This window comes from Lissotriton vulgaris, chromosome 1_1 (assembly GCF_964263255.1).
Source record: "Lissotriton vulgaris chromosome 1_1, aLisVul1.2, whole genome shotgun sequence".
Lineage (NCBI taxonomy): Eukaryota > Metazoa > Chordata > Amphibia > Caudata > Salamandridae > Lissotriton > Lissotriton vulgaris.
This window is the reverse complement of record NC_141685.1, coordinates 310041992-310068330: the sequence shown is the minus strand read 5'-3', so window position 1 is coordinate 310068330 and position 26339 is coordinate 310041992. Positions and strand designations below refer to the sequence as shown.

Sequence of the window (26339 nt, the reverse complement as noted above, 5' to 3'; positions counted from 1 at the left end):
ATTTTAAGAATGACTACTTCTCGGAGGCAAAGACCCTTAGTAAGAAGCTCAGAAGCAGGGGTTACCCACGCAAACTAGTACGGAAATCCCTCAAAAGGGCTTGGTACTGTCCAAGAGAAACCCTTCTAGAGCCTAAGAAAAAGAATGAAGAGGACAGACTTATATGTGTCACAACATTTTCACCTGTTTCCAACGCAATAAGAAAGAGTGTCTTAAAACATTGGCCAATACTAAATGCGGGACAACTCAATCTAGAAAAGCCAATGTTTGCCTTTAAACGCGCAAAAAATATCAAAGACCATCTAGTGAGGGCAGCACTCCCATCACCTATATTGAAAACCACCATTAACCCTTTCGCTGCTGATGACGAGCTCAGCTCGTCATCACCCACGGGTGTCGTGTGCTGATGACGAGCTGAGCTCGTCATGAAGAAGGGGAATCTGAATATTTCAGCACAGCGCAAAAATCCCCACAGCAGCCATGTGGTTAATGAAGCATGGGGGCTCCCATCTATTATAGGTCACAATAAATGTGGAGGTTGTATCTGCTGTGATTCTACAATTGAAGGAAAAACGTTCACATTTGGCAACATCAGTTTTGAGCGCAAGTCCTTTTCCAATTGTAACTCTTCAAACCTAGTGTATGCCATCTTTTGTCCATGTAGGTTTATTTACATAGGACAAACCAGCCAAAAAATAAAACTCCGCATTGGCCAACACCGGAGTAGGATCAAGTGCAAAAGAGCGAATGCACCACTTGTGGAACATTTCTCTGCCAATGGACACAATGAAAAGGATCTTCAATGGACAGTAATCACAGTCATCAAACCGCCCCCCAGGGGAGCAGACATGGCCCAATTGTTAAACAAGGAAGAACTACATTGGATTTTGCGCACCAACAGCATCCGGAATGGGTTAAATCGGATTGAGGACTGGACGTCCCTACTGTAAAAATTGTTTTCTTTCTGTTTCCATTCTGTAAAAATGTAAATGCAACTCTCCTGCCCGGGTTTCAAATGTGCATGTTCACTTAAACACAGTAGACTACTGTAAGATGTCCGCCATAATTTTCCGTCACCATAGTGATTACAGGTATTGTCATGCTGCATAACATGAAATTGCTTACCAATTATGTTTCAATAAGGGATTGGTACTCTTATTGTTTTTTTATGTAGTAGTGCAACTTTGGAATACGGAAATCCTTTCTCCCAGCCTCGGTCTTAATATTTGCATGCCCACTTTAGGCACCTTAACACCACTCCAAAATAGCGGCCGAAATCACTCCCTCTCACTGTAATGCCATATAGTCCTTTCACTCTGTTTAGCTAATCTCCAGATAAAGCCCGGGAAAACGGGTTCCCTGAACACCAGACTGTTATACCTACAGCGGTGCCCTCGCACCCACGCAGTAAGTAAGCCACTAATATGCGTTATTACAGTTACTCGATTTGGATATGTCTCATTTTGATCCAGACAATCCTTTTTACCCCCGTTAGGTAGCCATTCTGCTCCTCCGCTATTCTAGCGACCCAGTCATGTATCCGGTAAATAAATTATGCCACATGACCTCCCAGTGACAAAATACACTGACTGGATGATTTCATCCAGGTAAATTACCGCCCTTCCGCCGTTGGTACATGCTTTGCATGCGCATCACCTATATTTATAATGCCCCACTTCTGGTTATAGATCCATCCGGATGTTCCAACCTCGGAATGATCCCTGCAAGCGGAGCCTTCAGAGGTCACAATGTATGTACAATCTCGATTGTCACACTATCGTGCATGCCCCATGTTTTCCCTTACTACAGCCTCCACTGAACTCTCCACCACATAGGCACGCCTGTTATGTTCGATATAACCACTATCGCCGTGCTTGACAAACCGTTCACTACGTGGACACAATTTGCGGTGCTCATAATGCCAAGATCAGTATATGCACAATGCTCGACCCTCAGGCATGAATGCACTCGACCCTCAGGCATGAATGCACTCAAGGTTTAAAATCACGGATCCCACCTTCGCCGTGCTCTATAATGCGTGCACTTTCACTGCCAGTTCACAGTAGCACAACTAGCTGCGCACTTAAAGCCAGACCTTTAGAAATAATTTAACTTATGTTAGTTGTAACGCCCGCCTGTTCCCCCTATTTCCCATGCCACTGCGCCGTCAACACTATTATAGTCACTGCGCCGTTAACGCCCCAATACTTTTTAAATCTCCACCTGCATTTCACAGATCATATATTTAATGAAAAGGGATCTTTGATACATGCCGAAATACTTATGTTATTCTTTTTGTTTCTTCCCACTTTTTTCCTATTTGTAAATATGTATTTAAAGTAAATGTATTGAAAAGGCTTTTAATACTGCTTGTGTCCAAGACAAAAATAAGGTCAATTCTTGTCCTGATGATGATGCCTTTATTTCTATAGGCATCGAAACGTCGTCGACTTGTAAACCCCATATGCAAATACTTTATGTGAAATTTTCAATTGCAATGGAGCGTTTTTTCTGATACTTTATGTCTGCCCTACTAAAATATAAGTACGCAGACGCATTCGCCTGCTCTGTCTAAAATTGTTTCTTTGTTGTTCTGTCTTGTATGTTAAGGGTCACGGCTGTGCCCACTTGACATTCTCTCCTAGAAACATTTTTTATCCCTGCACGTATTGAAAAATAAATCCTGTCCGGACGGACAGAAGTCATATTACTTATCAAGTATATGTTCATTTCTTTGTTTATATCAACACAATAATATACCTTTGGCCACATTTTCTTAAGGACACAGGCCTATGTCCTTTTCGAAGTTACTGGTGGAGCTGCGTGTGATCACCATTCTTATATTAAGAACGGATCTCACTGTGGAATTTGGTGCCCAACAGATCATAAAACGAAACTTTAAAAACGTAGGACAGTAAACATTACCCAGGACTGACGCAGCTTAAGTTAAAACATAGCAGGTGACTGGAGTAACTGAATTTTGTACCATTCTTGGCAAATCATCGGCCTGGGTCAAAACTGACTCATTTTCTTCCCTGTGAACCCTTACACTATTAGCACCTATATGGGTCAACTTCACGTACAATTAATTTCAAATTGTGTTTTATTGAGCAAACTTCACCTAGAATTCAAGAGAAATATGGGTCAAAGAGACTGCTGACTAGGGCACAAGCACAGTGCACAGAGTGAATAACTCAAATAATAGATCCCTGATAGAACTCAATTTACGTTGACCTACAAGGCCTTCTCTCAGCAGTCATTTAAGATGCACTTTTCATTAAAGCCAACTTCAAGAGTTTGCAGCTGTATTTGCACAGTCTAATGTCCACAGAGGTTCACATTAACATTACTTTGCATGTACTATTGGGCGCACCATAGTTACATTGGGCAGCCCTTCACCTTACACACTGCCTGTCAACGAGTGATGCTGGTCTTAATCAGGTGAAAAAGAAGTTCAGTAATGTGCTAACATTGAGCTCGGCTAGCAGACTAGCCACTCCTTTGCTTCAAAACTCTCCTGTACGAGTCAAGTCGGGTCTAAAAAGATTCAACCATGTTACTTGCACCTTAAATCAAAAATCATAAATCATACGTTCTTATATAGCGCCTTTCACCGTAAGGTCTCAAGGCGCTTGCTATGGGAACCCGTCCTGGCCTTTCCCTGCGAGATTACCCCTACTGGGCATCCCCAAGGTGAAAACCAGGCATCCCATCGCGGTGGGGCCGTAGTAGAGATTAAGCAAGCTATTGCCCAGAGTTGCAGAGTGTGAACCCACGATTCGGGTAGGTACCGAGGCGAGAATTATCGAGTCCGTGGACATTTTTTGAGCTCAAGGCCCGGCCGCGTCGGGGATTTAACTCTGGTCCCGGGTCTGACCTCTTCATCAGGGACTGCCTCCTCTAACCGGTGAGCCACACTTCTCCAACTTGTCTACCCCTTTCCTGGTTGCCTTTGGCAAGTGAGAAGTTCAAAAAAGTACACTTGCCTTAACATTAAAGCTCTCAGTTGATAAGTTCAATGCAGTGCTATTCATGATGGGGACTCCAATTAAGACGCGCCTCTTAAAAGATGTTACTCCCCTTTGCATCACATGTCCAAAAACAAACAAAAAACACAATTTTTTTTTTAACATTTTAAGCACGGACTTTGAGATAACATTCTTTTTGTTCCACAACACGTGATTTGGGAAACTATGTTAACACGCTTGGCAAAGTCAATAGGTCTCGCCTTTGAGACTACTGGCTCTGCCATTCGCTTTTGTTCATGCTGTACAGCCTTGTAGACTTTGAAAATGATTTGTAGCCATGCTGTATAAAAGCATGGAAAATGTGCAGCATGACTAGAAATAACACTAAAAGAAGAACTATGATCAAGGCCATTGGAATTAAGCAATTGTGCGTATTTAGCATAATTATAGATTTGCTGCATTTGCCACATAATCCACGATCTGCTGCATAATCTGTGGATTTTAACAACAAAAAAATTGTTTCTAGCTCAAGCGGCACAAAGGTTGCTAAAAATACAGCAACAAGAGTTGCAGCATAGCGGAAGACCCTTTCAAAGCCACCTTTCCATTGATTATTGATATAGTGGAGTGTTAAACATGTACTAATAGTGAAGTGCAACTAAAGCCCAGACATTGCTTACAAGTGTAAAAATGACAAAATAATTAACTAAAACGATCACAAAATGAACTTTATTTTGCCGCATACTTGACCTTTTCTTGCTCTATAATTTACTCGACTCTGCCACATAATTTGGCCCTCCCCTGCTGCATGATTCCAATGGACCTCACTATGATTAATACAGTGCTAATGCATTTGCCCTGGCTGCATCATAGTGCTTTTTAAAATTAGTTTTAGCCATACTGCAAAGGATTTGCGCTGCTGTACAGCATGGCTACAGAACATTGCCCAAGCCAATAGCTCTCATAGACTAGACCTACTGGCTTTGCCATTGATTGTACTTATATCGTGGTTGCGCCTGAGGTAGGGTTGCATGTTCCATCATACGGATTAGGGGTCATCTCAATAGGCGCTTGAACATGCTTGGGTAGCTTTCAAACGTCCAAAAAGGATACTGATGGAGACAGTAGGAGCCACGGTCCTGGCTTACATCCAACTGTGCATAAAACGAAAAATTGCTTGAGGAAATGTGCTGGTGTGAGGAGAACAGTTACGATCCTGGAGAGTGGCATGGAGGCTTTGACAACGAGTAAAGAGTGGGCAGGGGGGTGGGAGGACCTGATTTTACGGGTGGTGTCTAGTGAAGGGCAGCAGTGGGGCAGGAACGTTGCTGGTGGCTGACAGTTTGCCTCAGCAAGGAGAGGAAAGGCCCGTGTGGCGCGTTCTGTAAAAACATTTTTGCCCATACATTATGGCACCTAGCGTCACATGCCGCATCTTCTGAGCCTGAGGAATGGTGAAATATATGGCGTGCCGGGCATGGCATGCTGAATGTAAGCAAAGCACGTTGTGCCTGCAATAAGAGAAAGTCAATAAAGAAAATAGTGCTTACAAACTTAAGAACGCGCACCTTGTAACAACCGCAGTAAAAGGGCCAGTCGCCATGAGGTTACAAATGAAGAAAAAGGCAGTACTAAGGTGGGACTAACAAGCCGATTACTGAATCAGAAGCCTGCATTTATGAAGGACAAACGAGAGAAGCCAATGACAAATATGGGCAGAGAGTGGGTAGGACTTCTATTCCATACTCAAGTAAAAGTCTCACAGAGCAGCGCAGACTCTAGGCTCAACCTAAAAATTAAACTGCTCACTGTATTTTTAAGAAATATATGGCTTACCACCATTTCTTCTTCATCCTCCTCCTCTTCTTCCTGAGGAAAACAAGTGTTATAAAAGAAGGTTATTAGTCATATGTCAAACACCAAACATCTAAGACAGAAAGACACTCAGTGGAGCATTTATGCCTATTAACATTGGGTAGCAGAGACAAAGTGTGCAGGAGGTTTACAGGTCACCACACAGGACTGAAAATATTGTTTTGATCACACACGAAAAAAAGGCACCAAGTTGAAAAAATTAAATGGAAAACCTCTATTAAATATGCAGAAGAAAGTATATACCACATAACACACCGTCCCACAGTTGGTAGCCAATAACAGCAGACGCCTGTGCAGCTCTTGTCGTTCTGAAAGCGTTGGCGCTATCTCCAGACATGGGGTCATGGCCTTATGCAAATGAGGGAATCTCTTTCCCTCATTTAGTTTGTTATTAATTCAATCAGTGATCGTATGATCTTTGTTATTAATTCTATCAGTGATCGTATGATCTTTGTTAAAGCGCCAAAAAACCTTTTGTGAACATGTGTTATATAAAAGTGATTCCCATAACATCTGCTGTCTTTTGCAATACCTTTTTATGAGGGTATCACTGGAAAACATTTGTCGCTATGTTACATTACTATACTAGGATGATTTTGTGTGTCGGATATAGAAGTGCACTTTGTGGAACATCACTCTTTGATTCCACAAATAACCTTTACTATCCTTATCCACTGGAAGTCAGGTAGAAATGGACAGATTCTTTGCAGAAGCTTGAAATATATGTATGCATCTGCAACAGCTTTCACTTTTCCACTGACAGATGTGTGACAAAAATGATTGAGAATAACATTTTCCTATGGCGTAACAAATGAGTATTCAAATCAGACCTTCTGGTTAAAAATGTCTGATTTCTTTACAATTATTTAAGGAAGCTAAAAACAGAAATTCCTTTTGTGTTGGTGATACCAAGCCAACACTAAGCTCAAAATTATACTATTCCTGTTGAATCCTAAACGTTAATTCCTATTCTTTCTTACAGCAGTTCCTTGTACCCATGCTCTTCTTGTCTCTTTAGATGCCATGTAGTGTTCAATGATGGCTTACTACAATTGCTCACTGGCAGGGAGGTACAAGAGATTAGAATCCACATAAATATTTAAACAAAAAACAGAGTGTGGGGGAATCCTATTAAAGCAGGCGAGTCACAGAGCCTGGACAGTTGCTAAACTCGCACAAAAAAGAGTAAGGTTCAGCGCCGAGCAATCAGACTCCGACTGCTTTAGGGTTGTTAAAGAGTAGGGTGCAGCCATGGCAAAGACAATAGTACAAAATCTGAATATGAAATTTGTCTCAGAGAGAGGGCTTTATTAAGCTTTCGTCAGGATGTCTGGATTTTCAATTATATTTACACTATGAAGGAGTGGTTGCGGGAGGTGATGAATCGCTGTCAATAACTTATGGATATGTTTCAGAATTAACCCATCTAGTGTCAAGTTGGCTAGCCATGTTTGCTTCTGGGTTTTTGGTGGTGCTGACAAAGGATAATACTTACGCTTTGATGAAGCATAGTCAATTCATTCCGGTTGATGGATGTCCGGCTGTTTGGAACTTTTCGTTCTAGAGTTGTGCTTTAGCCAGAGTATATGTGAATTCGGACACCCATTTGCAAGGAGGAGCTTTCATGGTAACGTTACAGATGAGCAAGTGTTGGTTGGAGAGATAGAAGGAGAACAGTGTCTGAGAAGACACTGTGTAATAAATGGTTGTGAGAGAGAAATTGCTGGTTGTAACAAAGGCTGCCAACTGGTTGTACAGGACCACAAGGCAAGAGTTGCAACTGTTAGGACTAAGTATTGAGCTATCCATTAATTAGATAGTTGCCATCTTAGTGATATTAGTTGTATAGGAAATTATTTTTTTGATCTGATCTTGCAGTTAAAATACCATGTGTATCAGGCCTGTCCTCCGCAGCAAATGGGTTTCAAGGGTAACTGGAAGTTCTTTTGACTGGTACTAACTCTTGTTCCTGGAACCACGGGAGCCTGATACTAGTGTGATCTCACTAAATTTCCAGGTAACCTCATTTGTAGGTTTTCAGTTTCAAGGAGTTGCAAGGTGGAGTTGCCCAAGCTTAAGCTTACTCCAGGGAGGCTCAAAGGTCAGATACAGTTAGCACTGATATTTATTTTTAGCACACTTTCGGTCCACAATTAATCATATTAGGCCCCCTTTAAACCTGATGCTGTATACATAAAGGGGGGCCGCCAAATTGGAATACTGCACTCCTCGGGAATCCAAACAGTGCGATTATAAAATAAAGACAATGGTGCACATGGCAAAGAGTCATGTATTTCTGATGCTATAGCCCGCTTTCTCAATCTTTTGTAGTAGTGGTGGGAGTATGATGGTTTATTGCTTCCAAGATTATCATGGTCAAGGACTGTTTCCATTAGTAGTAGTAGGATCAGTCTGTAGAAGAACTTCACAGCGGAGGGTGTCATGATATCATATGTTGTGGCTTTCAGATCATGAAGAATGTTTGTGAGGTCTTTAACAACGGTTTGAAGCCAGCCTATTCATGTAACTCAGCCAGCAACTAATTTGGAGTTGTGTTGGCAATACAATTGTGTAACCCCCCTCCCCCTTAAACCTTAGGTATCAGCTGACACGTTGTGCTGATGAGAGAGCTTCGTGTTTGGTGAAGACTGCTGCCATGTCATAGGAGTGCTGATTCAAAACAGAGTGTTTTCCAGAGTGTAAAAAAAAAATAAAATAAAAAAAAAAAATCATCAACAGCTACCCTATGCCCTAGAACGATTTCTGATGGAACCTGACTCCCTCCATACGATCTTATACTCACCCCAGCTACGAAAGAGACTGCCTAGAGCAACGCAAGTGGTGTTCCAGATATGGCGGCAGGCACTGCGCTGCATGGGATGGTGGGGAAAGCTGACTGGGGAGACCCCGCTCTGGCATAACGGGCAACTGCCGGCCCTGATGTCCCTTTCAGGGTTTAGGAGCTGGGACTTAATAGGAATTTCTACTCTGGGCCAGGTCCTTAGAGGCACCACGCTTAAAACCTTCCGGGATCTCAGTGCAGAGTTCAATATGCCCCACACCCAGTTTTTTCGCTACCTACAGCTTAGGCATACTTTGGCGCCCGCGCTGGAGGGCTTGGCTACACTACCCGAATTCAGCCCGATAGAAGCGAAAGTCTTTCTGGGGGACTTGGAGGACCATAAAATATCCAAAATATACCAAACATTAGTGACATACTGCTCCTCAGACCTACAGCCCTTAAGAGATCGATGGGAGCAGGATGTGGGAGAACTGGAGGAGGAGGACTGGCGGGAGGCTCTTGAGTCCCCCAGGGGAGCAGAAGTAGCAGCCCGTTTACGGCTAATACAATTCAAATACTTGCACGGTGCATATTATACCAGAGAGAGATTGTGGAAGGCAGGGCAGATTGAGTCCCCGGCGTGCTTGCGTTGTGGCCACGAGCTAGGCACCCTGTTGCATACAGTGTGGGAATGTTGTGGCCTGGCGAGTTTCTGGAAGGGTGTGTGGGACTGTTTGTCAGAGGTGCTGGGGTGGGAGCTCCCTCGCACGGCGAAATTGGGCCTGCTCCATGTGCTTGAAGGGGTAGGTGGGAATGTGTACCAACGGCACTTGTTACTACTGGGACTAACACTGGCCAAACGTGATGTGGCTCAGGCCTGGAAGGACCCTGGGGCTCCTAAGTTGGTCGGGTGGAAGGAAGGCCTGGACTTTTGCATGGGACTGGAGCGGCCGGTGTTAGAGGCCAGAGGCTGTCCCACAAAACACTATAAGATATGGAAGAGATGGGCGGACTATAGGGGATTGTGGCTGGAGCCCCCACTGCCGCCAAGGAGCGAGGAAGGGCAGATGTAGAGGGCATATTGAGGCTCGGTTCTTTTCATGTATGATTGTACGCTTCTCATAGCAGTGTTGGGGAGACTGAGTGTTGCAGGACGGGGGGGGGGGTTGGGTAGTTAGGGGGGGAGGGTGGAGGGTATCTTTCATTAAAAGTATCGCACAGCATGACCCGTGATTGTAGTCACAGTCCCTCCGGGGTTCGGAGCACTGTGGATGTTTATTTCTGCGATTCAATAAAACCAGTTTTGAAAAAAAATTATCAACAGCTGACAGTTTACCAAGTTTTCCTTTAAAGAAGGGAGCAGGGGTACAAGCAGAGTATGAAGAAATGAGGGCAACATGGTTTTTTCGCTTTTTTGTTTAAGTGTTTTGGCTGAACAAAAGGTGTAGGAATAGCAGCTATTCAATGTGGATCTAGTATTGCACTTAAAGAAATCTACTTGCCCTTGGAACGAAATGCACAGATATCACCTGCTCTGTTATTAAATAAAAATAAATTAAGAAAAACAACACTTGTCACACTTGCTATGCAGTGAGAAGACACTATGGAAATGTTCTCATTATAAAGGAGTTCTGATAAACATCTGGCCTGGATTATGCCAGAACCCATAACAAGCCATGGATCTGCCTGTAGCATGGCTTTTATGCCATCCCTATGAATATACCACTATCCCCATGTACTAAGACTGTATGTATTAAGTTGAGCTTTGACATTCCTTTATTTCCATACCATTCGCCCAACTCTGAAACTTAAAAAAAAAAAGAAACTGCATATGATAAACAGCGTGTGCATTTGGAAACTATGTGTTTTGCCTCTGCAGCAGACTTCTATTGGGCTCTGAATCGAAGTCTAGAGGTTTGTGTCACAAGAAAGTATAGGGAAAAAAATAGTCAGTGTGTAATTGTCCAAAACAGACAAAGATTTGTTGTCTCCGAACACAATTTGTCTCAGGCAACAGGAATTGTAGAGCCCTAATTAAGATGGTCAATACAACTAATAAATGTCGGACCATCTAAAAAGTGGGTTTATACAGAAACAGTTCTATTGTCAAGATGTGGACGATTTGAGCATTTGTGAGGAAGACGTGAAGACGTGTACCCGGCGGGCTGGGTGGCAGACCCCCTTCGTGAATCGCGGAAAGAATCCTTTACAAGTATTCGTTTGAAATCCATTCCCCTAAGACTGGGTAGCTGTTGGCCTGATCCATGGCCGCATTATAGAATTACATTGTGGAGCCTCGGTGCATTTGTAATTTTCTTCACGTCCCGTTCATCTCTTTGGACGCCGTGCATTTGGAAAGTTGTCTGACCTAGACCCTCCCTGTTTTCTCAGCCTGTTTTTATCGCTCAGATGAATTCTTCAGTGCAGCCACTTTTATATCTTTACCATCGCCGATCTGGGTAAACCGTCGATACCCCGGTCCTCATTTTGCATACGAGCTGGGTTCTCATTGTGAGCAGCCCACCTTCAAAAATATTTGATATGCTCTCCTTGCCCTCATGTACTATCCGGGACCTGTTCTACATCATGCTGTCATAGGATCTCCATTGAGACCTTAACGAATCTTGCTTTTTATGTCATGCGCCCTGATGAAGGAATTTCCCATATTGGCACTGTTCCGAAACGCGCGTCGGCGCTTTTCAGTGGTTGTTGGAGTATATGTGATTTTTGATTGAGTATAGTATGAATGTGTATGGTCTGTGAATCAGTCAGTAATTGATAGAATGAGTGTATGATTTGTGTGCCAATTTTTAGTGTTTTTTGTGTCCCGTGGGCTGATGTTATATCTCTTTGTTTTGATCTCTATTTATAAAATATTGTATGTCTTACTGAATTAATTGAAATGTGTTCTATTTTTCTATGGATATAAATAAATGATATAAGATCTGAGATTCTTGAGCGGTTCTGTGGGCGACTTATTTACTGTTGGAACAGTCCTTTCTGGGTCCTCCTAAAAAATTGGGAACTCCCTTTCTCATGTTGTTCTTGATGCATTTTGCCCTGGTGGGTTGTTCCCTCCCCCTTTAACCTCTTTAGGCTTCAGGGTCCCTTTCTGTTTTTCATATTTTTTCAAAGGCCAGCAATAGACATTTTGGTATGACAGACACAAAACAAGACACAGAAGAATACTAGTGGGCAAGCATTAAAAGAATGACTACCCAGTACTTTAGGAAGCATTTTGCTGAGACAGTGATAAACACTTGAAGATACGTGGTATGGCAGATGGAGTCGTGAAACATCCTAAAAGACCGTGGGAGAAATTAGCCATTGATGTGGTATTGCCTTGGCACTGGTTAATGTAGAGTTATGGTTAATTATTGCAGTAAATTGTATTCTATTGGCTATCTGCCAATTACTTGGCCTCTTTGTGCTTTAGTTGAAGGTGGATTTAATAACTGTGCAAATACAAAAACTGCGAGTAAAATGTTAAAAGATGTGTTATGTCGGAAAGTTACCCAAGGGTAAATAGGAGCAACAACAGGATACAACACGTTTTGGAAAAAGTAAGAAATGCAGTTGCATTTCGCACTGCATTTTCTAAAGATAAACGGTTGGTGGGGAGAACCAATAAAATGGTTCACAAAGGAATCTCTCCCAGGAACGAGTATCTGAGTCCTTTGGAGAACTGGTTTTGGTCTGATTATATTACTCAGTGTAGGGGCTGTTACTTCGCAAAAATAAAGTCGCTGTGATAATCATGTGTTGTGTGTCCTGATTGGTTGCAAATACAGGTTGACTTACGCTGGAGGTCTGCCTCAGTGTAAAGACAAACTTAAAAACAAGCATTTACAATGCAATAGGTCTCCCAATAGCGAGATTTTGAGCTATTGGCATTGTTAATGGCAATTCCTTTTATAATATTAAAAGGCATTGCGAGGGGTGAGAGGGGCGAGGGGAGGATGGTGAGAGGGGAGGGTGCTGAGTGGTGAGCGGGGAGAGTGGTGAGCGGGGAGAGTGGTGAGCGGGGAGAGTGGTGAGCGGGGAGAGTGGTGAGCGGGGAGAGTGGTGAGCGGGGAGAGTGTTGAGAGGGGAGAGTGTTGAGAGGGGAGAGTGTTGAGAGGGGAGAGTGTTGAGAGGGGAGAGTGTTGAGAGGGGAGAGTGTTGAGAGGGGAGAGTAGTGATAGCGTAGAGGGGAAAGAGTGTTGAGAGGGTAGAGTGTTATCGCATTTGTAATGCAACATGTTTAGTATTAACGTGACTTAGATGTATTGATATAACAAATAATTGTTTTTTCTAAAATAATACTTAAAACTTAAATAAAAGTAATTTTAATTTATTATGGCAATATCTTAAACTTTACTAAAAAACTTTTGTGAATGTTATGTTCAGTGTATTGTGGTGGTGTCCCCGAGTGATGAGTGGTGGTGTCCCCGAGTGATGAGCGGTGGTGTCCCCGAGTGATGAGCGGTGGTGTCCCCGAGTGATGAGCGGTGGTGTCCCCGAGTGATGAGCGGTGGTGTCCCCGAGTGATGAGCGGTGGTGTCCCCGAGTGATGAGCGGTGGTGTCCCCGAGTGTCGAGCGGTGGTGTCCCCGAGTGATGCGCGGTGGTGTCCCCGAGTGATGCGTGGTGGTGTCCCCGAGTGATGAGTGGTGGTGTCCCCGAGTGATGAGTGGTGGTGTCCCCGAGTGATGAGTGGTGGTGTCCCCGAGCGATGAGTGGTGGTGTCCCCGAGTGATGAGTGGTGGTGTCCCTCAGTGATGTGGTGGTGTCCCTCAGTGATGTGGTGGTGTCCCCGAGTGAGGCGCTGATGTCCCTATTGATGCGTGGGGGTGTCCGTAAGTAGTGTGCCAGTGTCCATGAGTGAGGTTAGGTTGTCCCTAAGTAATGCGGTGTTGGCCATGAGTGTTGCCCCAGAGTGATGTTTGTCTATAAAGTGATTTGTAAAATGTGAATGAGAATGTGAGCATGTTTACATAAAAAAGTAGAAACGAGTTTGGGCGCGTAAATTTCAAATTTAAAAAAAAGTATTGTAAGTAAATAAATGTAAAGCACATTCTAAAAGCTTAAATAACAACTTTTTCCTAGATACCCAGTGGCTAATGCAGGTGCAGAGATGGTATTCTTTACGTTTCACAGATTTCAAATGTGACATTTTGCATTTTTTCTATGGATGGGCTCGGTATTATTTCCCACAAAATAATAGGGTCTATTTTTAGAATGAGCATGTAGTGTGCTGAAATGCTCTTATTCCGTCTGAGAGTCGAAGCCCCCTTTCCCCGTGGCTGCAAACCTGACCACTTTTCAGAAGGTGCCCCATCCTCCGTGGCGCCCGTCCCCCCCCCCCCCCGCAGATATGCAAGGCAGGGCTTCTTTTGTCTTGCAGGTGTACGAGGAACAGGTGTGAATTGGCGATTGCCCAGGCAATTCTGCATGAAAACGGGCCTAGACCTTGACACTACCAGCTCCAGCCGAGTCACTTCCAGCCCCTAGCCTAGGTGTCTCCAAGTGAACTGCAGTCTGCAGTTTCAATAAATATACTCACCCCGACAAAAGCATAGCATACAGGGAATGCCGAGCATTGAACGATAAAGTATCAGAGCTGTATCCCTTCACCATCCTTTCACTCATGTAAAAAGGCGCAACTTACGTTGGAAGGACTGTTAAGGAGAGTCCTACGAAAGGAATTATATTGCAGGGGAGTGAGCGAGTGGGAGGGAAGCCTGGCGACAGGGGGCTGCAGAGGTGATCCCTTTGAAGGCATTGCGCAGAGGTATGCGGGGGAGAGGAGGCGGGGAGAGCTCCTTTGAAATGAGGTTGGAGAGCAAATGGCAAACTCGTGCACGAGCACGTGCACTTGCCGAAATCCGGCTGCCTGGTTCAGCTCCTGTTTTGACCATTATAGATCGACCATCTGCAATGCGCAAGCGCATTGGCAGAGGTCGACCTAACAATGGGGTAAAAGTAAGATGTGCAAGATTGTGGCTGAGGATTAATTTACAATTAAAACTATGGTGGATAACATCAACAGATGAGATAAAAGTGCAATTAAGATAGCTGCAAGTCTTATGAAAAAAAAGCATGGAGAGTCATGGCTCTGAGGAAAACAAAAAACTGATGGGTGGATTGCTTGAATTAATATTAGCCACTGGTATTTACTCTGGACTTCAGTCCAATTTTTTTTGCCCACCATGCCGTCTCAAACAGGAACAAGCCATATGCAAATCAGCTGTGGCCCTGCTCCATGTGGACTAGTTCAGCCTGAACTGCCAGACCAGGCCCCTCTTAACAGGCACTACAACGCCCATCCCCCCCACCCACCATACCGACCAGTTTGGGCCTATATGACCATTGTCTGAAAGTTGAGACGGAGGCCAAGAAGACAACGTGCAAGGGACCCACATTTGGGCCAGACCTGGGTGATACAGCTCGGTTTTCGAAAAAAGTTACATGAGACAACATAACCAGAACATTTTAAAATTAAATCATACTTTACACATGTGAAGAGACAAATACACATGAAACAAGCATTTGCAATGCAATAGGTCTCGCATTAGGAAAGTTTGAGCTATTGGTATTGTAAATGACAAATTTTGTATTTATGTGTTGCTTTTGACAATAGCAAAATTAATAGCTTTGTCATTTACAATACCAATAGTTTTAAATTTCGCAAATGTGACACCTATAGCATTTGTAATGCAATATGTGTTGCATTTACGTGACTTACATGTATTGATATTACAAATAACAATGGCTTTTAATTTTTTTTGAATAATTAATACTTAAATAAAAGTTATTGTAATTTATAATGGCAATAGCTTAAACTTTTGTAAATAACTTTTGTGAAGATTATGTTCAGTGTATTTTATTGTGACGAAAATCCAAGAAATACGTGAAATATTAACATCTTTTTGTGACATTTGTAATAAAGCTTGAAACATTGAGAGAACATATTTGAACCAGTTGTTGTTGAATGGTTGCACAGATTGATGCTGTGGCGTTTAGTGATGCTGTGGTAGCGCATAGTGATGTTGTGGTGCCCCTGAGTGATGCTGCTGAGTGATGCGATAGATAGATAGATGAAGTGAGTGCTATAGATAGATAGAGGGAGGGCGATAGATAGAGTGAGGGCGATAGAGTGAGGGCGATAGATAGACAGATAGATACACGGTGCACGAGTTGGCGGGCATGTCGGTGCCTGACCTGGGGCAGAGCGTCAGCACCAGCAACCACCCTCAAGCGCACACGTTCTTAATTTGGAGCGGTGCCTGCAGGTGGGCTCACCAGCACCGAGTTTTCACTCAGACTGTGACCCAGATTATGGGAGCAAAACACTAAAGGGAGAAAGACAAGAAGCAATGGCAAAGACAACAGGGACACAAAATAGCCTGAACGAGATTGGTGCAGTGACAGAGCGTGATTAACTGGCGGTGGATTAAAGAGGGACCAGATGAAATTAAGACCACACAGCCTTTGTAGTCAGGCAGCACTTGCTGCCGACTTCACGTATTCTTTTACAAATTAATCACTGCGCGGGTCCTAAACCTAATGGGGAGGCGTCACCCAAAAGCAGCTGTTTATGAGTCGAATATGTGAAGGGCTCTCTCCACCCGCCTCTCGATGGGAGCCGGCAGTACCTCAAGGGGTCAAAGGTCTGATGTCAGAGAGTGCAGGTGTCACTTCCTCAAACCCAGACTTTTGCCTCTCCGTTTACTGCACATGGGAGCTCTGAGTGAGCACCCATTTATACGTCTTCATATTGGGGGATCTATTTTTGGCTGCCTTCTCGAGCGCAAGGAGTTAGAAAGCTAAAGCACAACACGCACATTAACCAGCTGCTTCGTGGCGCTTTGCACTGCCAAGCAAAATACTCCTCCTTGGTGCAGAGCATTGTATGATTAACAGCTAGTGTGTTATTAACTGCGTTTGAAGCGTTTCAGATGTTCAGCAAACGAAATAAAACGTGAATTATGTAGAATTGTAAAGTTATAGTTGTGCAGGTGATACAGGGTTAGTAATCGATTGTGTCCAGAAAGGGGCGCTGCAGCCCGGTCGCTGAGGTGACGCATCTGTGGGTCTACACGGGTTTCAGCCCTTGCTGAGTGGCACCAGGGTTTAAACAAGGAAGGAGCGGGGCTGACAGGGAAGGATAAACTGCAGTCGTGACAAATGGCAGGATGTCCCACCCGTCTCCAACTCTTCAGTTGACAGCCGTCGCTATGGAGACAGAACAGGAAGTCGTCACCGGAAGTGCTTCAAGAGCCGGTTGCTATGAAGTTGCAGGAAGCCCGGCCCTGGGGGAGTGGTTGGCCCAGAGGAGCAGCGGTGACGCGCGGCTCCCAGGCCTGAGGGAAGCCCCGCGTGTGGTGAAACGGCGGAGAAGACACCAGGGGAGTGCGGCGCCTTTAGCAGCGCAGCGACGCGACAAAAGAGCCCGGTTAGTGGATAGGGGTCGTGGGGGGGGGGGGGGGGGGGGGGGGAGATATGTGTGTGTATGTGTCTGTGCGTCTGTGTGTGTGTGTGTGTGCACATGCAACAGGGGGAGGTGTGGATGCGTGTGTTGAGGCTTCCCAGGAGATGTGTACACACGCGCGCGGCCCGCTCCGATCCCATTCTTGAAGATGCGCGTGGCCATCTCTTGTCTCCTGGGAAGCTGAGCCGGTGACTATAGGTCTCTGGCGAGCCCTAATGAAGAAAAAGTGCAGTAGAATCACTGTAAAATAATGCTTTTAAAAGTAATAATAGATATACATTAGAAATAACAAAATGTAGACTGTGTACTCGTGGCTAACTAAAGAATATGTGCTTCAATGCTATTCAAATGAATGTGCTGCAAATGCATACGTGGTGTAAAAGTGTGTAGAAATTTAGTGGAAGTCTGAAACTTAATACAATGATACTAGAAGTAATATAAATTATGAAATTCTTAAAATGAATATTAATAGTTAATTCTAGAAAAAAAGTGCATTTTATGAATATTGAGAAAATTGTATCACTAGTGCATTTTCACTAATAGCTAATTTCTGTTAGATGATATTTGATGTAGTTTAAACTCGGGAAAACAAATTATATTAATCGTAATTTAATTACGTGCCAAAGTTCAAATTGCATTTCAACTAATCATGTACAAGTTCCGTTTTTTTAATAAGCGTATTTTTCAGTTTTATAAAACAAAAGACATCAGTACGCGCAACTTTATATGCTGTTCATGTGTTTTTGGGAAGCACATTCAGACAAAGAACAAACTATCAGGTTGTTCACTCCCATCCCTCCATGCTGCAAGGCTTCACACCAGACTTGCAGCTTAATCACCCTAGTATCACTGTGGTCAAACCTCCCCCCTATCTGAAGTGGAGTTCTCATTCACACTTGCTCCTGTGTCATCGCTATCAGAAGGCTATGCATCTGAGCGAGGGTCCAAAAATGTGTCACACACATCCCCCATACCTTGTGGTCATCCTCCAGCATTTCATCATGCTGATTCAGCTACATGTGCACCTCCACTGCCTTTGCCCACTCCCATATGTCTCTGTACCACTGTTCGACTGCAGTGGGACGTTGACCCATCCAGATGATGGCTACTCTGCATCTGTTTAGGATTGGGGCCAGATGTAGGAATTTGTATGTCATCTTATGACACTTCAGCTGCGTTGCATGGTCAAACAACCAGTGTAGTGGTATACAGTCAGTTCGGAGGTGTGCCGCTCGCTGGAGTTCCGCCACCACTTGTACCCAGAAGTCTTGAATCGACTGACACTGCAGCTTGGGCAACTGGCTTGCTGGGGGCAGGAGGGGGGATGCAGTGGAGATTCTTAGGAGTCATTTAAGTCCTCGGAGAAAGTTGCAGTGCACCAGCTTAAAGAGGGCATTGCAAGGACACTGTGTTTGAGTTCACAAATACTTGACCGTGCTCCATCAACAATCGAGGTTTCCAGGTCTGCATCTCACGCAGCACCCGCCCGTGGTGGCAGGCCCGTTGCGTGCACTCTTAAACCTATTTAGTAACGTAATCAAATGTCGACCAATGACACAGTACAACATCCAACGTATGCCCTGGCTGGGGCTCAGCCGTGAACGTGGGCCAGGCCATTCTAGTTACCTTTATTAGTCCAGCATGATGTAAGAAATGTCCTGGTCCTAACGTAAAATCTTCGCAGGCTTGGTCGAAGGAAATAAAAAGTTCACCTAGATACAGGTCCCTGAACAGGGCACAACTGTCCCACCAAGCCTGAAAGGACATGTTGTCCATCATTTGCCAGACCGTCGTCAGTATCCAAACAAGGAGTTTTTGGTGAAAGGGGGCCCGCCCCAGTAATACTTCTACGTAGCTTTGCCATATATACGCCGTCTGGCAAAAAACTTAGGGAAGGTGCCTAGCAACGCCCATGCCCTCCATTAGTGCAACAGGGAGGTGGTCTGCGACTACCGACCCTGCAAGTAGGCACTTCTCTCAGTTGTCCCCTCTGTCCAGCCATCTAGTCGCATACTGCAAGTGTGCAGCCTAGTGGTACAGAGCAAGCCGTGGCACCTCCAATCCCTCTTCCCAGTGGGGGCTCCTCCGCTAAGGCAGAGGAGCGTCGCCCCTCTGCTTTTTAATAGTGTGAAGGAAAAATGAAAATAACTAACATTATCATTGTATTTATTCCTGCTGCTACAGCTTTGTGGGCAGGGCTGCTCTGCTCACAGAGCAGGGGGAGGAGTGGTGGCACTCGAAGTGTGCATGAATGTTTGGCTCGCTAAACAGTCATGCGCACTTTGCATTTTCTTCACCTAGGCTGCATTACAGCCTGAGTGGCGAACATGTCCAAACTCCCAGTCCCAGTCTGAGCACCAAACCACGGCACACAGACCAATAACGCTGCATAACAGCATTGTGAGTGGCTTAGGGGAGCATGGGGACTTCCTGTTTCGAACTGACAGGAGAGATGACAGAGGTGGGACGCAGCGATCAGGTTAAGTTTTTTTTTTTACACCCCTTATCTATGCCAGACGCCACTGCCCCTTCCTGCTGAAGCTGCCAACGCATTCCGCAGGTTAAACCCATAAACCGGTCACTCAAAACCGCTTTCAGAGCCTCCCGCTCTATAGCCCCATTGAACGCTGTACCCCAGTTGACTGTCATGTAATCAAACAATGCCTGCAAGAGCACCTCCCTCCCAACTGCGTCCTCTAGGACATCAGCCAACATCCTCCATGACCGTCGCCTGTGCACATTCTCCCCACTGCACTAGACAGCTTACAGGGGAGTGGTCCGACAGGAAGCACTGCAAGTGGGACACCTCCATTTCTCCCATATGCAGAAATCCAGTCACCAGTATCCTATATAGTCCACTGTACGTATTATGTGTGGTGAAATGACAGGTGTATACCCTTTGCGCTAGGTGGGTCAGCAGCCAGATATCTGTGAAACCCATGTTTTGCATCACCATGTGTAGCGCAGTAGCCAATAATGATTTGGTCCTAGTCGCCCCCCCCCCCACACACACATCCCAGGGAGATGCCCTGTTCAAGTCAGCCTCTAGAATACAATTAAAGTTGCCCAACCACAGTTTTGAAGAGTCTACATTGTGCGTTAGCAGGTCTTGTATGTTTTGATAAAACGCAGGGTCCTCCTTGTTTGGGGCATAAGTTTTCCAAATGGTCAGGTCACGTCCGTCCAGCGTCTCCGGCAGCAAAATAAATCACCACTCACACTTGTTTCAATGTACAAGGGGGAGAACGGGACCATAGGCGCCACCCAGATTAGCATGCCCCTGGCGCATGTTGAATAAGAGTGGAATACCTACCCTCCCCATTTCTTGGAAAGTCGTCTGCCATCTGCATCCTCTAAGTGTGTTTCCTGCAAGCAGGCTATGGAAATAATATGCTGTTTCAGTAAGGTGAGCATCCTATACTGCTTGGTGTAGGTCCCTAACCCTTCTGACGTTCCACGTCGACAGCCCCGCCAAGCGCTAGGACCCTCTGAATTCTGCCATCTGTAGAACAAAAACGTGTTAAACAACCTACCCGCACCCTCCCGGACAAAACATAGCTCAACCTTTTGATTATCTATGCCCACCCACATTTTCCAGGACGTGCACGGCATCGCAGCCAGTCCAAAAGGGACTGGCTAATTTACTCCACCAGTCAGCTACCCGGCCAGTCAATCCCCTTAACATGAACCAGTACTACATCCAAACATCCCTGACCATGTCCCACCAGTATTCACCAGTGCACTACTGGATTAAAAGGCACTGACCATCATGTCCATGCAGGCAGAACAGTAGTACCAGTCATCCCAGAAGCACACAATGCAGTCTCCCTCCCACTCAGCATCCCTCAGCCACAAGTCATACCCCCCCCCCCCCCAATCCGACCCACCCCAAGTCATGTGCAAAGCGCTCCATCTAAAAGTCAAGTTAAAGGCTTACTGTTTTCAAATGATGCCTCAAACGCTTTTCTTGTGTTGCTGACTCTGTGACATTGAACGTGTAGTGAAAATGTAGCTCTCTCTGTACGGACCATGCTTGCTTTAACAGTTTGCGTATAGGAAGCGGAGTCTAGCTGTTTCCATAAATTTGCAACATTTTACCCTTTTCTTCCGATTCTAGGAGTATGTGAACTGTCATTTCATAGTTTTTCATGAACTTAATTAGAATTTTCTAGAACGTTGCAAGTTATTCCAAAAGATAGTGTGAGGACATAGACCACGAGATGGTTTTTATATGGTGGTGATGTCTCATCACCCCAGGACTTTGCAAGGAACTGTATCAAAGAAGATACCAAAAGGAGGAGCAGGACGGCTACCCCCAACAATTTCTTGTGCGCACATCATTTTGATAATGGAAAGTGCACGTATTTTTATCCTGGTACCCATCTTTATACTTTTCTTACTCTTGAACAAGGAGATGCTTTGCCTATATATTTTTCCACTTATTAAGACTTTCCTTTCTTAAGGACTCGTTTGCTGAATGCTACAATCAAATCAGTAGCATCTGAGCTTTTTTGCCAAACTATTCAAAAGTTGTCGAGTATCCCGTTTTTTAGGTCGAAGCCTGCGTTGCAGCGCATGCGCTGCTGCAGGCGAGAGTTCTTGTAAACAAGAAGGGGCATGAAACCACGCCCCTTCTGCCATTGGCCGGCCTCGCGAAATGGAGGCCTGCCATCGGACAATGCCGCTGTGTGGATGATTTGTCTGCTATACTCCCTCCTTTTCAGGACTCCGTGACCTGACTTCTGGTGTCGCAAGCCGATTTCCAGAAACATTGCTCTGGCAACCACGAGGCCGGTCACGGAGTCCTGGAGGGAAAGGATTCAGTAGCTGTTCCCGCCCCCTTTTTTTTGTGTGTGCGTTTTTCGTCATTGTTGCCTCGTTCGCCTTGCTGGAAGGAGGCATTGCAGTGGTTGTATATACATACATCCGTTTAGGAGTTAGAGGATGGACCCTCCTTGTTTAAAAAAGTACTGATAGCAATGATGTCTTAAGATATTGGGTGCTGAGAAAAAAATAAATAAAAAGTGTGATGTAATGAATGAGCAACTAAGCAAAGAGACCGAGTCTTCGTGCGAAAGTCGATTTGACTATTGTCCGACTCGCTAGATAGCTGTGTAGTGGGGCAGATACATACAGTCAGCTGCCTGGGGAGGACTTGAGGGCGATAAAGAGTTCAAGGGAGGATCCTTGGATATCAAATAAAAGCCTTCCTTAGCAGGACCTATCTGTACGTCACATTGATTCGTTACGACCGACGACCGTTAGTAAACAGCAGAAAGAGCAAAAGGTAAGGATACCAAATGCTCATGCGCATGAAGGATTAGTCTACCTATGAGGAAAGTTTTTTCTGCACATGACCTGCCCACAGCTGCTTCATTTTGGATGAAAGATCACGTGATATTGTAAATGTGATTGTGATCCTATGGTGATTGTAAGCGAGCTGAAGGCGGGTAATCGAGACAGAGCGAGGGGCGCGCAGTGATGGTGGTAGAACGGGGCTTGTAGAGCAGCCCGAGTTAAAAGTGCTGGAGTTGCACCCCCAAAGGGACATAAGCAAAGTAATCAGAACTCTACAGAGTGCCATGATAATCAGCTGAGCTGCCCGCTAGCCCTGCTGGTGCGCTCCTCGCTTGTTGGTTTGCTCTGCTCTAGTCCGATTCCCTCTCAACTGTGTGGCGAGGCGGCACTTTGTTGCTTCAAGGATTTCTTCTGACCCACGTGTTTAAACCCGTCCTCGCAGGAGGGTGTTGTGTTGATACTGATAGAGCAGCTAAATCCACATGGAATTGGCGGTTGAGTAAAATCCGTGTCCCCGAAGCGATTGCTTTTGTGCACTCACACTACGGACGAGTGTGCGTTGCCCTTCTGTGCAGGATGTCCATTGTCCCCCCCGCCCCCCCCTCCCCCTTTGCCCACTCTCATTGTACTTGGAACTACTGTGAAAGGCCACCCTATACCATGCAATGACTACAAACTTGAATATTGCGTGGACCCGTGCAACATATTTGAAAGGTCATATTCGCCAGTGCAGCCTCTATGCTTTATGGTTTGGGTGTCTAGACCGGAGAACTGTAGGCACTTAATTGGTTAAAGGATTTTCCGCTTCCACGTAGCATATGTAGGTCTGTTAATGCGCCGCACCCCCTGAAGGCCTAGTTAAACCCCTTACCATGTACATTGTGAGTTGCGACTACGCAGTCCCGTGTTTTCTTCAGCCTGCTTGATGCATAGTTAAAGTGGGTCTATTTCAGAGGTTCAATACGTTCATCCCACGTTTCATTTCCTTTGTCATTGTGTAATGCCGTCAGTAAAGGTTGGTTTGAGTCTCCACTGTCCGCAAGCCAAAGCCCTTTACGTTGCAAAATATTCTCGGGGGTAGACATTTGGTTGTGGTTCCGCACCAGACACTAACAGGAGTTTCTCCCTTAGCAGTGGAGAGTGTACCTAGTGAGCAACTTTAAAAGCATCTGTGTTTCCATTGTCTCAAACCAGTGCCTGATGTGGCAGAGTTTAGTTATTTTGTAGTTTACATTCACCAAGTAGAATTGTTTGTTTTGGCTTGTAACATAATGTTGCAGTATTCAGTAAGCAATCAGCAGAAAAAATTGTAATGAGGTTTACAAAAGTAAACGTATTGTTAAAACTGACATCTGTTTTTTGTTTCATTAATTAATGTGTCAGTTTAGTTGAGCGCTGCAGCCACTGGTATTTTATAAGTCAATATCAACGCCCCATCACTTTCTGTGTGTTAATTAAGCTTGCCAGTTATCATACCAACATCATCACTGCCGTTGTGTGGTGGTCTTCTCTGTGCCTAGAGCCCAGCTGCCAGCAGGTCAGGATGCCTTACGTCTCGGGTCTGCACCACACCTGGTGCTCACGCGTCGGCACTGCAGTACTGATGGTGGGCCTGGTTACAGTGCACACAGTGCTACGATGCACAGGTGACCGGTGCTATTGCGTCACACGCGTCTGCACGTGCAGTTGTTGTGGTGAGAGCCTGTGGCCTTTTTACACTGCACACAGCGTTTCAAAGCACAGGTGACCGGGGCTATTGCATCATAGGCGTCTGCATGTGCAGCACTTGTAATGGGGACTCTAATGGGGACTGCAGGTCTGGTTACAGTACATACAGCGCTTCACTCTGTTTAGAGTAGGCGCGGTGCACGCAGCGTGACAGTGCTTAATTTGTAAAAACCATAAGTGTCAGGAGGCCACTGCAGATTGCACCACCTATTGCCCCTGCCAGCGCTGCCAATAAAAGCACCAGCACAACGGTGTGAAGAACAGCTGCTGTTTGTGCGTTTTATAACTCCTGTATCTTCCATTGATATGAAATACCGCCAGTGCATGGGTCCCTTCATTTTGTGACAAACGATGTTTGCTTTAAAGTTAAGTTGCTGTCCGTTCAGTATTCTGAGGTGCTTTCATCGGGGTGTTTGCTCTTTGACCTGATATATCTAAAGCGCCCTTTCTGTTGGTATAGATGGCGAGGTTCATCGCATTTATTGAGCTATTAGTATTAGCAATAACACTGCCTTGTATTTATGTTTTAAAACCCAAAACTTAAATAGAAGGCATTGTCATTTACAATGCCAATAGCTCAAAATCGTGTGAATGTGAGACCTATTGCATTGCAAATGCTTGTTTTTTAAATACTAATGGACTAGTCCTAACTCTAAACTTGAACCCTGACCCTCAGAAAATTGATTTTAGATACGATTTTTGAACTGCCTACATGGTAGTGAAACTTTGTGATGCTTTAAATGAAGTATATGGATAGATTAATCGCCGCATTCGAGTTGTGCCTGAAGACTGAAGGTGGTGCCAGAGAGCAGAATCAGAGAGAATCAGAGAGTTTTCGCAGAGTGCAGAGAGCAGCGGCGGCGGAGAAGGCGGCAGCGGGAGTAGCGTTATTCTCGGAAAATCGTGTTTGGTTGCCACGGCCGAGTACGAGTGTGATCCGTTTATAGACCGTTTGCTGCTTGCCGCCTGCAGGTTGCAGGTCACAGTGCCTAGCAGAAAACACCCGCAGAATTAACAGACAGAACAGTACTGCACCGCCAAACAGCAAAGCGTCCAACGGCAGCCGTCAACAGCCAGCGGTCAGCAGAGGAGACTTAAAAGTCGAGCCGAGCAAAGAGCTGAGGCAAGTAGCGTGGGCTAGCGCCGCTGGCGTTTGTGGCGTTTGTGGAGCAGCTATTGAGCTGTCACGTGGGGGTAGCAAGAGTCAGCTGCGGCAGCGTTTTTAAACAAACCTAATGACAATTCAAGACATTTCAAAGCAGTTAAACAGTCTAAGAGGGGTGGCAGAGGGAATTGGGCACCAGGAAGCCCTCTGTGTCCTCCGAACACTTTGAAACCCCCTTGAGTCAGAAAAGAGGACTTTTGGCAGAGCGGGAGCAGAGGAGCAGAGGAGTAAAGCTATGTTAGCGAAGTGAATCAAAAAAATCTAAAGCATCCCCAAGGCTCCCCCAAGGCTCTGGTTACGAAGTGGCTGAAGGAGTTGGAGCTGGAAGAGTCACGCGGGTTTGCGAAACAGCAAAGACTTAACCCGGATAAAATCCTCTGAGAAATTGGAGAGCCGGGTAAAGCGAGGGCCGGCATAAGAGGCATATGAGGCAGACGAGCTCATAAGGAGTGGCAGTGAACCCGTAGGGAGTAGTAAAGGATCAGCCGGAAAACCTTTGGGGCAGTAGAAATTATCGGCACTCGCCTGGTCTTTGTTCTGTACCAGCCCAGTCGACCCAGTTTTGAGCAGAGCAAGAGCAAATGAGCTGGAGAGCAGCACCTAAGAGAATCGCACTTTTTTACGGATAGTAAAGACACTGTACGACATAAAGAAACTAACAGACCAAAATTGTGTCTGCAAGGAAATAATAGACAAATTAGCAACCCTCCCAGACATTTTGAAAGACATACTAGAGGTAACATGTGGGAAAACCAACAAAAGTGACAACCTCAACATAGAGGCCATAGAGGTCAATAAATTCGTAAATCAAAAGAGAACTATCAATATCATAGAAGAAAAAACTCTAAATGACACAGACAAAAATGAACCACTAACGAGGGGCCTGGAAGAAAACAAAACAATGAGTTTGTCGGGCATGTCAGAACCCCTAACCAAAAGACAACGGAAACGGGCAAGGAAGGCGAGAAAAAAAGCTATTAAAAGTAAGCAGGTAAACCAACTCTTTGCTATTTTCGAACAAAAGACAAAAGTTGCCCCTACTAATCAGATC

At 45.1% G+C, this 26339-nt stretch overlaps 1 protein-coding gene across 1 annotated transcript in view; it reads right to left on the bottom strand.

Moving 5' to 3' along the window:
- The window catches only part of UQCRH (ubiquinol-cytochrome c reductase hinge protein), a 119133-nt gene that overhangs the window by 86830 nt on the left and 5964 nt on the right, over positions 1-26339 (bottom strand). Inside the window, exon 2 of the mRNA XM_086952345.1 lies at positions 5805-5837. Coding sequence (XP_086808471.1) covers positions 5805-5837 — 33 coding nt within the window. The remainder of the gene's footprint in view (positions 1-5804; positions 5838-26339) is intronic.